The sequence below is a fragment of the Pteropus alecto genome, unplaced genomic scaffold, assembly GCF_000325575.1.
Source record: "Pteropus alecto unplaced genomic scaffold, ASM32557v1 scaffold75, whole genome shotgun sequence".
In the NCBI taxonomy this organism is placed as follows: domain Eukaryota; kingdom Metazoa; phylum Chordata; class Mammalia; order Chiroptera; family Pteropodidae; genus Pteropus; species Pteropus alecto.
The window spans coordinates 29,749,467-29,762,726 of record NW_006440638.1 but is presented as its reverse complement, the minus strand read 5'-3'; the positions used below and the strand labels follow the sequence as shown (position 1 = coordinate 29,762,726).

General features: G+C 50.8%; 1 protein-coding gene across 4 annotated transcripts in view; it reads left to right on the top strand.

Moving 5' to 3' along the window:
• ATP2B2 (ATPase plasma membrane Ca2+ transporting 2) overlaps positions 1-10,717 on the top strand; it is a 209,665-nt gene extending 198,948 nt beyond the window's left edge. For 2 of the 4 annotated variants that reach the window (XM_006917621.1, XM_006917620.1), the window contains exons 19-20: positions 45-227; positions 9,640-10,717. In XM_006917621.1, the coding sequence (XP_006917683.1) occupies positions 45-227; positions 9,640-9,951 (495 nt within the window). In that variant the 3' untranslated portion in view covers positions 9,952-10,717. The remainder of the gene's footprint in view (positions 1-44; positions 228-9,639) is intronic. The other 2 variants (XM_006917618.1, XM_006917619.1) reach the window with 1 other exon arrangement.
• Positions 10,718-13,260: the final 2,543 nt, after the last annotated feature.

Here is a 13,260-nt window from a genome sequence, read left to right as displayed (position 1 = left end):
AGGGGCAGCTGCCGTTGCCCTGATGTTGTCTGGGTCCCCTGCAGGTCATTGCCACCATCCCGACCAGCAGGCTCAAGTTCCTCAAGGAAGCTGGCAGACTCACGCAGAAGGAGGAGATCCCGGAGGAGGAGCTCAACGAGGACGTGGAAGAGATAGACCACGCCGAGCGGGAGCTGCGGCGGGGCCAGATCCTGTGGTTCCGAGGCCTAAATCGGATCCAGACGCAGGTACAGGAGGTTCCCAGGGCTGGCCCCACGCCTGGCCGGGCAGCCAGTGATGGAGGTGTGCGCACTCCATGCCCCCTCCCAGGGCCAGGGTCCAGACGTGTGCTCACCATCACCAGCCTGTGGTGCAGCCACGTTCCTCACACGCACTCTCCCAGCAGCCTCCTCAGGAACGTTCCACCTCACCCTCTTGGCCAGCAAGGGATCAGACTGGGACGTCGAGGGATTTGCTCCTGAGGGCAGGGGAGGGGGTGACCCTGAGGGCTGAGGCGAGTGAGGAGGACTAGCCAGGGTTGCTGGGGAGACTGGGCTCAAGGCTGCAGGGCAGCTACTGCGAGGCTGGAGACTGGTCCGTGTGAGGTCAGGATGGCAGCTTCAGGCCAAGGTTGGCCCAAGATTCTCTCAGGCCCTGGGATCAGCCCATGACATCTGGTCACTTCTACACAGGCACACACATCCTCTTCCTCCACAGGAGACTTCACCAGGATTTGGAGACAGCTCTGGGGAGCAAAGTTCACTTTTCCCCATGCAGACACACACAGACACACACATGCACACACATGCACAGCAAAGACACCTGCAGAGCACTCAAGCAAGATGCATGTCCAGCTAGAAGCAGGTTTCTTCCCCAAGACAGAAACTGTATGGCTGCCACATGCCACATGCCGCAACCATGCGGGCCCCCACACAAGCCACAGGCTCTTACAGGAGCCAGCCCCTCTGCCTGATTTGGCATTATAGGTCATAGCATGCCTTCATAGTCCTGTGAGATGAGGAACAGAGGGGACTGTGAAACTAAGCAAGGGTAAGTCTTTTAACCCAGACCACCTGGGAGAACTGCGTCTGGCAAATTCATAACCACCCCAGCCCACCCCTCACATTCTGTTAAGTGTTGCAGAGACCCCCCACCTTCATCCTACCCAGGGTCCTAGCACTTCATTTAACTATAAGAAACAGTAGATCACCTGGGCTGCCTCACACCCCCAGTACACTGTCCCAAACACCATCTCATTGGCTCTCATAGCCCCCAGAAAGGTAGGTATGCCATCTCAAGTTTTAGGGGCGACTAATGTTTGGGAAACAGTGCTTTTTGAGCGCTGGGGTAGGGGACACAGTCAGGTTTCAGACCCAACCACCTGATTCAACCTGAGCTCTCCTCCCCAACAGGAACCCCAGCGCCCAGCCCTCTGGGGGCAGCTCTCAGTGCACAAAGCCCTGGTGCTGTCACCAACCTGGCCACAAACCCTATCGGGGTCTCCAGGTTGCAGGAGAACACTAGGACTGTAGTTTTTTGAGTGGGCACAGTGCCTATCCAGCCTGGCTCTTACAGAACACTCAGGGTGTGCCAAGTGGTTGGCCACTCACAGATAACCCTGCCAAATAGGTGGCGTTGCGCCTTCCGAAGGACAAGAACCTACACTCAAAGAGGTGACTTGCCCAAGGCCACCTAGCTTAAAAGTGGCAGAGACAGGATTTGGGCTAAAGTAGGTCTATCCCAGAGCCCCCACCATATACCACTCTGGCTCCACACCTGGCCCCAAAAGGGACCAAGCACCCCTTCTTGCCTCCAAACACCATGTTTAACCACCCTCAGCACCCCCCCCAGCCCCTTGACCCCTGAGCCACTAGAGCAGGACAAAGGCCAGACCCCTGTGTCCTCTCTGGGACCCTGGGGCCTACAGGTGGACCCAGAGCTGCACAGACATCTTTCAGAGCCTTGGAGTGTGTCTGGTATTTTTTGTTTTGATTTCAGTAACGTTGTCATTGTTGCCGTGGCTGCGGCTGTTCTCGTGGCGTTGCGCCTGTCAGTCGTGTAGCTGTCGTGTTCGTTCTTCTCGCAACTTGTCTCGTTCTCTCCTCCGTTGCAGATTGAAGTAGTCAATACTTTCAAGAGCGGGGCCTCCTTTCAGGGGGCCCTGCGGAGACAGTCCTCCGTCACCAGCCAGAGCCAGGACGTAGCCAATCTCTCTAGCCCTAGTCGCGTGTCGTTGTCCAATGCTCTTTCCTCTCCGACCAGCCTTCCTCCTGCTGCAGCTGGGCGTGAGTGTGAATCCTACTGCCTCGGGCACCACCGACGCCAGCGCCGGGCGGGCAGGCGGGCAGGGGCCGGGGCACCAAGGACATGGGGGGCAGCCAGTTATGTTTAGGGTCTGAGGGGCCATAACGTTGTCATTGTTGCCGTGGCTGCGGCTGTTCTCGTGGCGTTGCGCCTGTCAGTCGTGTAGCTGTCGTGTTCGTTCTTCTCGCAACTTGTCTCGTTCTCTCCTCCGTTGCAGATTGAAGTAGTCAATACTTTCAAGAGCGGGGCCTCCTTTCAGGGGGCCCTGCGGAGACAGTCCTCCGTCACCAGCCAGAGCCAGGACGTAGCCAATCTCTCTAGCCCTAGTCGCGTGTCGTTGTCCAATGCTCTTTCCTCTCCGACCAGCCTTCCTCCTGCTGCAGCTGGGCGTGAGTGTGAATCCTACTGCCTCGGGCACCACCGACGCCAGCGCCGGGCGGGCAGGCGGGCAGGGGCCGGGGCACCAAGGACATGGGGGGCAGCCAGTTATGTTTAGGGTCTGAGGGGCCACAGTCGGTCAGGAGATCGTAGCCTGTCATGGGGTGGCAGTCACTCGGTGGGCCAGGGTCGGCTGGGGTCAGGGTCAGGTGTTACCACCAGTCAGTCAGGGGGTCATGAGGGTCACAAGTGGTCAAAAAGTCTGGGTCAGTCAAAGGATCATCATCAGTCAGGGAGGATTCAGTGATCAAATGTCTCAGTCCACTACAAGGTCACAGCAGCCAAGGGGAACAGTTGGCCAGGGAGGCACAGGGTGTCCCAGTCTAGAATTATACTCAGTCCACAAAAGCCTGGTCCATGAAGGCAAGGGTCAGAGTCGGCCAGGAGGTCACAGTTCGCAGTCAAAGTCAGGCAAAGGGTTACCGTGGTCAAAGCCCTCAGGAGTCACAGTCAGAGTGGGGCCGCGCCAAGAGAGCGTTCAGTGTAGGTCAGAGGTCACAGTCAGTCAGGGGTCTTAGGCCACCAGAGAGATCACGGCCTGGAGGCCCCACGCCCAGTGGTTCAGAACCATCTGTCTTCTCCTCTCGCACACCTAATGACATCGGCTGCCTACTCACACTTTTCCCTGCATGCTGAAGGTCTAACCCCTTCCTGGAAGGGACGAGGCCCCTGAGTCATTCAGTTTGACCTCAGGTAGGAAACGGTGGGCCAGGCCTCACATCTTGGCTGGGTGCCAGAAGGCCCTAATAGATCTGGTCTAACCCTTGGTTTCTTGCCTTCCTTACATGAGAGATAGCCTGACCCTGACCCCCTCCATCATCGCCCTCCTGCCAGCTCATCTCCTTACACCACCACTGTGACCTGGGCCTCTCATCTCTGGCTTTGTCTAGATCTTTCTGAACTCCTATGGCTTCAGGCCCTGGAGGAAATAAGAAGTCTCTACTTACCAGCTGCCTCCCTTACCTTGTCTCCAGTCGGCCCCCTCCAAACATCAAGGGAGCCCTAGTCTAGTCTTCTCAGATCTCCACAATGTGTTTGTTCACTTAGCCAGCCCTTGGACTTCTATGACAAGTAGACTCCAAGCCTCATCTCTTGATACTTTATAAGGTGCCTCTACTCCCATCCAAACACAGAACACCCACAACACACATCCCAGCCACTGAGCTGGAGAGGACCTGTGTGCCGGGTGGGAACCATGCCATCTGAGCCCTCTGACAGGAGGTGCAAGCCACAGAATGCCTGTTGATGGCATATGCTCATGTCCCATGACCTTTCAGTGGATAGAGGCCTGCCAGGTATGCAAGATGATAGGAAGGGTGCAGAAAAGGTGTTGGGGGAGTCCCTCCTTATTTATTCATTAGCACAAAAACACAGCGATGGTGAGGCCAGACTAGCCAAGGTGAAGTGGAGACACAGTTAAGCACTGGTATCCGAGTCACATTTCCATGAGGAACTGCCACTAGGAAATCACTGCCAACCTTTCTCAGGGAAGGAAACACTTTGATTCCATCCTGTCCCCCTTCACACCAGAGAGCCCTCACCTTAGTGGGAGGCCCTCACTCAGCTGGCCTACTTCTGCAGTGCCTTAGCTCTGGCCTTGCTCAGTGTCACCACCTGTCTTGAAATCCAATGACCAAAAGCGTTCTGGCCTGGAGAGCCACTTGGGAAAAAAAATCCATTTCTTCAAGTTCCTGCCACCCCTCCAGGTGACGCCTGCCTCCCTCTGGCTGGGTCTGACTGCCAGAAGTCTGGCTTCTGGGTGCATTTCTCCGTTCTTTGTCTGATCTTAGTTCAGCCTCTTCCTGGTCTGACTGCCAGAAGTCTGGCTTCTGGGTGCATTCTCTGTTCTTTGTCTGATCTTGGTTCAGCCTCTTCCTTGAAGCGAGGCACTTTACACTCTGCCTCATAGCCTTTGAAAGTCTTTCCTTGGTTTAGCCCCTCATCTTGCTTTCACAGTCTAGAAGCAAGAGCTCAGTCACCTTAAACCTCGAAAATTGAATTCTCATCTTTTCTTCCGTCATTTATAAAACCATTCAATAAGGTCTGGTCCTGTGACAATCAGTTCTTAGCACTTCTTCAGAGAAATGCCCACTTCTGCCGATCCTTTGCTTTTTATCTCTAAGCCAACTTCCTTCCAGGTCAGATTGATCTCGTTTATCCCATGGCAACCCCAACTTTGAAACAGCCTTCGAAAAGGAGCCTGTAGGCCATGCCCATGACCCTTCATTCTCTCAGATGGCCCAAAGGGACGGGTCAGGCACAGCTCCCTCACTCAACTACCACCTTGCCTCTCCCCTAGGAATCATGCCTCCTTAAGAATCTTGCATTCCTACCCTCTACTGTAGAATCCAGCCCATTATTCTGGGTCCCTTCTTGGACCCTTTTTTGGGTATATAGTCTCAAAAAGAGCCTGACCGTCCCCCTGTCCGAGGGTACTGATTCCAAAAGGGATCACAGCCTCTAGTTTCAACACACACATTTTGACCAACACCATCACAATGTGAACTCTTAAGTAAATGTCCCCTACTTCTTCCTCTGCTTAAATAGTTTCTATAACAATGTCACCTCTTCTGGTCGCCAAGGAATCTCAGGCCTTCCAGATCCCAGGCAGGCTCCCTTCAGAAGCCAAAAGACTTTCTTCCTGGAAGGAGGTGTGAAGCAGGTGGCCAGGAAATAAGAGGCCCCTGATTAGGCTAGATGAAATAGTAGGCTACCTCCTACCTTCTCCGAGCAGGGTCTTTTCCTGGGGATTCTCTAGCAAAGGAGGGTAGCTATGTGCATGCTGAGTCGAAAACACCTGGGGTCTGTGTGCCCTGGAAAGAGTCAAATCATTATCCCCTGGGTTATTAAGAGTTGGCCACAAAGGCCGGAGGCAGGGCAGTGTGTGCTTGGCTGACTTCTGACTCATGACGTTGGGGCAAGGAACCCCCCACCATGTCACACACCCCTCCACTGGCACCACCGTGAGATGGAGGCCCCCAGCAGAGAGAGGTATCCAGGGACAGGACAGTCTGGTCAGACTGGCATCTGGAATATTTTAGGAGGAAACCGATCCATTCTCTGGATTTCTTCTTCTGACTTACTCAGAAACGGGTTTGTTTTTTTCCCCTAGAAACTTATTAAAACACTCCTAATGCCTTATACTTAAGCCTCACTCAACATCTTCCCAAGCAGTTCCCCACATCCTTCACTTCCCATATGCCTCACAACTGAAATAGAAGGAGGGAGAATCTGCCAATACATCCATTTAACTGAGAAGGACACTGAAGCTCAGAGAAGTGGACTGACTTGGCCGAGATCACACAGCAAGTGAGGGGCAAAGGGTCTGACTGCAAAGTCCCTCATTTTTCCCACCACGCCACACTGCTTCTCAGACAAGCCCACAGACCTGGAACCCACAGAGATTGGATTTCCATTCTGAAACCAATGCCCACACCCACAGCTTCATCCAGTGAAAAAGAGCCAGTCCTTCTGGAGTCCAGAGGCCAGAAGCTGTTTCTCTGGGTAAAACTCCACCAGCCTGGCAGGGATGGGGAGAAAGGCGCCTTCCACTGGTGATCAAGGACAAAATCAGCATTCAGCTCTTTGATCCAAGGCCTACCTGCCTTATTCCACAGCCCCTCTTCCTCATTCCCCTCAACTTCCTAACTCATCTCAAGCCACTTTTGTATTTAGCAAGTTTGTAGCAGGCTCTGTGTTCATCAGTGAAGATCCTGCTCCTTTAAACCAACCAGGCCACAAGCATCAGGTGCCTATCCCAGGACCGACCATTTGCTGGATACCACACCTGCTAGATAGGGCCTCTCCTCTCCCACTTCCCCTTCAGACTCCTGGTTCTGAGGACTGCTAGGGCAAGGAGTGTGCATCTCTTAGGGGGAGGAACAAAGGGAAGGGAAAAAAGCTGGACCTCTCATTAGCGTTTTGGTAACTAGTTTAGTGCAGCCTTGGGTTAGCAAGAAAATGGCTTGCTTCTGGTGGGGGGGACCCTAGACCTCTCTGCTTTCTGAATATTCCATGTGTTTGTTTCCCTAGAGGGCTAGAGAACCCTGGACACAGAGTTCAGCAAGAGAGAGTGAAATTAAAAGAGGTTGTGAGTCTTTAACCTTGAGCCTGAAATGAATGTGAATCAATCCCAGACTCTTGGCTTCCTTGAAGCCGGGTAAACATTCGAGTATGTCGAACCATCTCAGACCGGGCCTCCGCATTTCCTCAAGCCTTCCCACGATAGGCACAGGCATCCTGCTCCCTTTGTGCTGATGAAACCAAAATACTTAAAGCCCCACAGGCGGGCCTTTCCTCTCTTTCCCCTCACCTCCATGCCCAAATGTGGCACAAACCACAAAATCCCATCTTCAGGGTAGGCAGGAAGGGGAGATGGAAGAGCTTTTTTTTCTTCCCATATTTTTTTCCATTTCAGCCGCGGAGAGAACCGAAGTGGAGACTTGAGATGGCCGTGGCGAGGTGTCCCGAAAAGTCTTGTCCCCACAGTCTTGTCCAGAGCAGTTCATTCTTTCTGTCGTCTCCATGCCAGGGGGGAGGGCAAGGGGCCTGCATCTCATTGTGTGTCATCCCCTCTGCGTTGTCAGTCACACAACAGGGACCTGCCACCATCCCTCCTCCTCCACCAGGCGCTCCGGCTGGCATCTTATTGCAGTTCAGCCTCAGAACACGCTGGGCATTAGGCTGGACAGTTACAATGATGATTAGTATTCCTAGTTTACAGATAAGAAAACTGAGGCCTGCAATGCCTTTTTTATTGTAGTTTTTACTTAATCGAGGGTGTAATGGCCCACTTACCAGGAGATCAGAATATTGAATAATCTCTACAGAGCAACAAATAGGGAATCCAGGGAGAAAGAACTCTCAGGGCAACCAAACGGCCGTCATGGAGTGCCAGCACTAATGCATAGTCCTGCTTGCTCTCACTTGGCACCTGATGCCTCTTAGTTAAAGCATGATTCCAACAGGCAGGGTTCCCTAGAGTTTCCAGCCCCACAATGCATAAGAAGGAAAGGGACAGAGGAGACAAGGAAAAGTCAGACCTAGTAAGTGATGGCTGACAGCAAAAAAGAACTTTAAAAAAATAATCAAAACTGTGGGATCTTATACAAGCTAAGAAGGATTCTTGACAAAGTTCAGTTCTTCTCTGTGTACTCTAAATTAAAAGGCAGAAGAGCGTTATGATGTGCTTCAGAAAGACTCCCCTCAGAAATAGTGAAAAAAACCATGAGCTATTCCACTTAAAACCATCGGCCACAGTCATCAAGAAAATTCATTTCCATGGACAGGGCTTTCCCCACCGGCACCCCACCAACAAGCTGCCCCTCCATTTACTGAGAGATCCACAAATCCTGAGACTGCAAGGGTGTCGTCCTGTCCTCTTCTCCTCACAGGCCTGTGGCGTGGGGGCAGCCACCATTCTGCAGGGAAGGCTGTGCAGGGTGTCCTCGGCACCACCTTAGCTGAGGCTCTGCTCCTTGGAGGCGCCAGTGCTGCCTTATTTTCCCCTCGCCACTGGCTCTGCTCTGAGTTGGGGCTAGGTAGAGAGGAACAGGCATCTTTGTCCAGAGTCCCCTCATCCCCTTAAGATGACGGTCATGGCTCCCCCTCCCAGGAGTCCAGAGAGACCCCTCTCTTCAAAATGAGGGCCCTCTTCCTCTGCATCTTGTGAGGCAGGACAGAGAGTGGCCAGCGAGAGAGTGCATCTTACCCACCGTCAAGGTGCCAGAAATGGCAGAGCCAGGACTCGGAGTCGGATCTTCCTGACTCCAAGTCCGGTGCTCTTTCCACTAGCCTGGAGGACGCAATGTCCCACCCTTCTTCCGTTCTTCTGAGAACCACGGGTTCCAACTGAGATGCAGAAAATGAAAGAACTTGCTGTTTTGAGCTCCACGCCCCCTTAGGACTCCACCTAGGGCTGGGTTTGGCCATCCGGTTCTGGCCTCATTTTTTGGTTTTGTGTTTTCAAAACACAAATAAATCAAATACCCCAGAAAATAAGGGACCCCAAAGCCAACTCCAATGACTGGCCGGGGCCTTGAGTCAATACTCGAGTGTTTACCTCCCAAATGCATGAAGGAAAGGAACGTTGGATACAAACGACCTCCGTTCACATTGTCCAGGCTTCCAAGTGTAGCGTGTGTCTGTGTGTGCCGTGTGGTTCCTGACCCCCACCGTGGCATGCTCCCACTTCCGAATGTCATCAGTCTGCCGGCTCCTTCGTGCTTTCTGGCTGCCTCTGCTCTGCACCCCAGAAAGCCCTGAGTTGGCTTTGGTTTGCTTTGCTGCCTTTGGTTTGATGTTCCTGTTCTCTGTTTGGCCCTCGTGTGTCTTCTCTCATCCCAGTTCATCCATCTGTCTCTCCTTTCTGTTCCTTTTCTGTTTATGACACGTTATCTGTTCCATGTGGTATGGTTTCTTAACTGCGTGTTGTTTTTTTTAAGATTAATTTTTAAAAATAGCCTCTCCTTCTTCCTACTCTGTTCCCACCTGGCCCCACTCCCTTTCTGCATGGTCGAACCTGCTTTAAATTTAACAAGGCTCAGTCTCTCCCTAGATCTGGGTGCCCGCCGGAGTGGACTATGCTTCCTCTGACCAGTTTCCCATCATCTCTTTGATGGGGCTTGATTCCTCCTGCCCTAATACTGTAGTTCTGACCCAAACCAAAGCAATGTTAAAAAACCTCATGGATGCATATAACCTGAGCCCCCTCTTCCATTCTTCCCCCTTCTTGTTCATGCTCATAACACCCAGCGACTGTGGATTCCAGCCACCTGCTGTGCCCTAACCCTTCTCCCACCTGCCCCTCCTCCGAGCCCCCCAGAACTTGGCTCCCTTGCGCGCGCGCGCGCGCGCGCACACACACACACACACACACACACCAGGGCTCTGCTTCTCACCCCTGCACTTCCCTTGCAGATCCGCGTCGTGAAGGCGTTCCGTAGCTCTCTCTATGAAGGTCTAGAAAAGCCTGAGTCTCGAACCTCCATCCATAATTTCATGGCTCATCCTGAATTCCGGATCGAAGATTCACAGCCCCACATCCCCCTCATTGACGACACCGACCTGGAAGAAGATGCGGCTCTCAAGCAGAACTCGAGCCCGCCGTCATCGCTCAACAAGAACAACAGCGCCATCGACAGCGGGATCAACCTGACGACCGACACAAGCAAATCAGCTACCTCTTCAAGTCCAGGGAGCCCCATCCACAGCCTGGAGACGTCGCTTTAGCTGAGGACCCCACCACCACCCCCCTCCTGGGCACCCACCCATCCAAGCACCCAACTCATCCAAGCAGCAACGAGCAACAGGAAACCAAATACTGGCGAGAAAAACCAACGTTTCCACCCAACAGACCCTTTTTCTGGCTGCGATGCTGTTTGAACTCTTTTTCACTTTGAAGCAAGGGGCGGGATCTCCTCCGGGGGCTTAAGGGAGTGAGGGGTTTTCCCAGAACAAGCCCTTTCTGGCTCCCGCCCAAACATGGACCAGCCATGCACCCGCCCGGTCACCATGTCCCCTGCATGAATGTACTGTACACTTCCAGTCCTCCCCTTGTTTGGTTTTGGGGGATTGGGGAGGGTTTTTTTTGTTTGTTTGTTTTCTTAGGCGGGAACTGCAAACAGACTCTTTTCTGAGACTATTTATCCAATCCACTGGTCTGTGAGTTTTTGAAATGCTTGCGCAGCATGGTCTCAGTTGTATAGGTTAATTTAACAACTTTTTGAAATTGCAGAGCTTAACTCGCCTAGTAGATTTGCACCAATGGAACCGAAGAACTTCATAGACACAGGTTATATCCATTTCTTTATATCTATATCAACGTATACTTATCCAAGACTGTATACGTCCATATAGATAGGTAGATATATATATATATATAAATATATATACATGGATATATAAAGTTTCTTTGCCGGCATGTTGCCTTGTTTCCGCTTAAATTGCTCTATTTTAACTTATTTATGTCCTAAAAGAAGAATGTAATTTGTTTACAAACCTGTAGATAATGTCTTTGGCTATTTGTACGGTTTAAGAACACTGGTGGCTGAGATGCTATAAAAACACTCAGCCCAACAGACACTTCCCTGGATTGCATCCTTAATGTTTTATGATAGCCATGCTCTGATTTTTGCCTGCTATTTCCGTTCAATAATGTCACTACCACGGTAGGCCCAGGCAGAAGCCAAATGCTACCAAGTATCCATCCTGAGGGCTTTAACACCATGCTCCGTAGACAAAGGGAGAGGAGAGAGAAGGCTTCCTGGGCTTGGAGCGCTAAAAGCCATTCTGGCCCAGGGAAGACGGGATCTGCAAAGCATTTGTTGAAAGACTTTTCTCTCAATGAAACTCGCTTGGGTTTACTAAGAGCATTTCAAAAAGAGGTTCTCTTTGGCACTGCCTGTATAGAGATTGAGGTAGTGTTGCAATATTATAAATGCAATTGTGTTGATTTTTTTTTTTTAGTTAGTAATTTAGAGGTTTATTTCCTTATAAATTGCAGCATATGAGCTGTTGGTGTATTGGGTGAGGATCATTATGGCTTACTGCTTTTATTTTTATTTTTGAAGAAGAATAGCCTTTTTCTCTGCACTACTTAGATCCGAACGAACCTTATGATGTGTATATTGAGATGTATTCAGTGTGATTTTTAAACCAAATTGTCTTCCTGTAGTCGCAATATATACTGTAGCCTTTTAACAGCAAGTCTTGCTTTCCCAGACAGAAAGCCATTCTGAAACCCTACAGTATCACAGGTGAGAAAAGGAGGTTATTTTTCCCTCAAGACAATTACAGCACTAGTAATCCCACTTAATAAGAGCTTATTTAATTGTATGTCAGCCTCTTAACTGCTAAGCACTTTGTGGGTATCAGCTTTTTTCATAAAAGAACTTTTGTATTTAATACAAAGTTTGCTTTGAGACTTTTCAGCATACGATCTTTTTCCATAAACTTGTACAGTGCAAAAGACATTTTGAATACCATGATCGATGACGTCCCATGCTTCGAAGAAAACCAAACACTTTCCACCTCGCTTGCGAAATCCATTCCTCATACTGACCATTCCCAAAGTTGCTCTGTGTCAGCCCAGCCCCTCCCTTCTCCAGGCCCAGAGAATTCTTCCACACACAAGATGAGAGCCACTCGGGAAAAGAGCCATAGTCAGATGGGAGGGCCTACGTCTAGATGGCTGTGGAAAAACCTGAGGGTTTGGGATCCCAAGTCAGCCCATCCCACCTGGCAAAACCTTCCTGGAAGGAAGACTTTCTTTGCAAGAGTATCACCCGAATGCCATGAAGAAATATCTCTGAATGTACCCAGCAGAAGAAACTGCATCCCCAAAGGGGTGACCAGCTCTCAGATATGCTTACTGGATTCCAATACACCACCACCAAAAGCCAGCCCACTGCTCTCCTGCCTACCGAGAAAGGAGAGACCTGCACACGTAAAACATGGGGCAGCCTTGGAACATGGTGTTTTTTGTAGTTTCCTTTCTCAAGGTTTTCCATCTCCCCCCTCCCTTCTTTGTTCCAGTCTTGTGTCCCTGACCTCATTCCATGACACCAGGAAAGCTCACTTGCACACCATGCTCCCTGTTCATTTGGAGCCAGGATGCAAGTAAAGCAGGAAGGGTTTCCCTGAGTGGAGTCTAGCTCAGGGAACAGGGAGCGATGGATGCTACTAAGAATACCCCGCATTAGTGTTGGCCTTTTCTTGTCAGGAATGATGGATGCTCACACACACACACAGACACCCTCACTCTCACACTTGCACACACATCTACACACAGGAAATGATTGGTTTGTCAGAATTCACTGTAGTACATAAAGCTTGCACTCTGTGTCCTATATCTAGCAGCATGGGGTACGTTTGGCAGTTCACCCCATTAGGGGGTAAATAATTTATGACCATTCATCTGTTTTTATGAATTTTTTTATCTAGACAATAATTGTAAATAAAGAACTCACCATCTCTGTTCATTTAATACTATGCAATGGTTATGCTTTCAGTTGCTGAGTCTTACTCCTGCAGTGTGGTTCTGAAATGTCAGTGGTTTTTTTTTTAAAGGCAAAAACCAACAGCAAATGGAACATAGTAAATATATATTCTGTAATGTATACTTTTTTCTAGTTTGGGACAGCGCCATCCACTTAGCTTCTTGTCTGTCCCTTGGACAAGGGCTCCAGGAGAAGGTAGCAGATTCATTCCTGAGGTCTAAGCTCACCAATTTGTTTCCCCAAACAGATGAGGGAGGAGCAGGGGGCATATTCAATGACCCCTGAGGCTGTAGAGTTGCCCACTTTTGGAGATGGGTCGGTCGGAAACTAAGGAGTTTCCTTCTTGCAACTCAGGCAGCACTTTCCCTAACTCAGAAGCAGCCTTGACTACTCCCGCCAGCCCCCACCATGACCCCTTGCCGCCTATCCCAACCAGAACATAGAATTGACAAGAGGGAGGGTACCCTGCTTCTGAGACCAGACCAGTGACAATGACCATACTGAGGCAAGAACTCAGTCTCATCCTGGGTGTCCCAGTTCG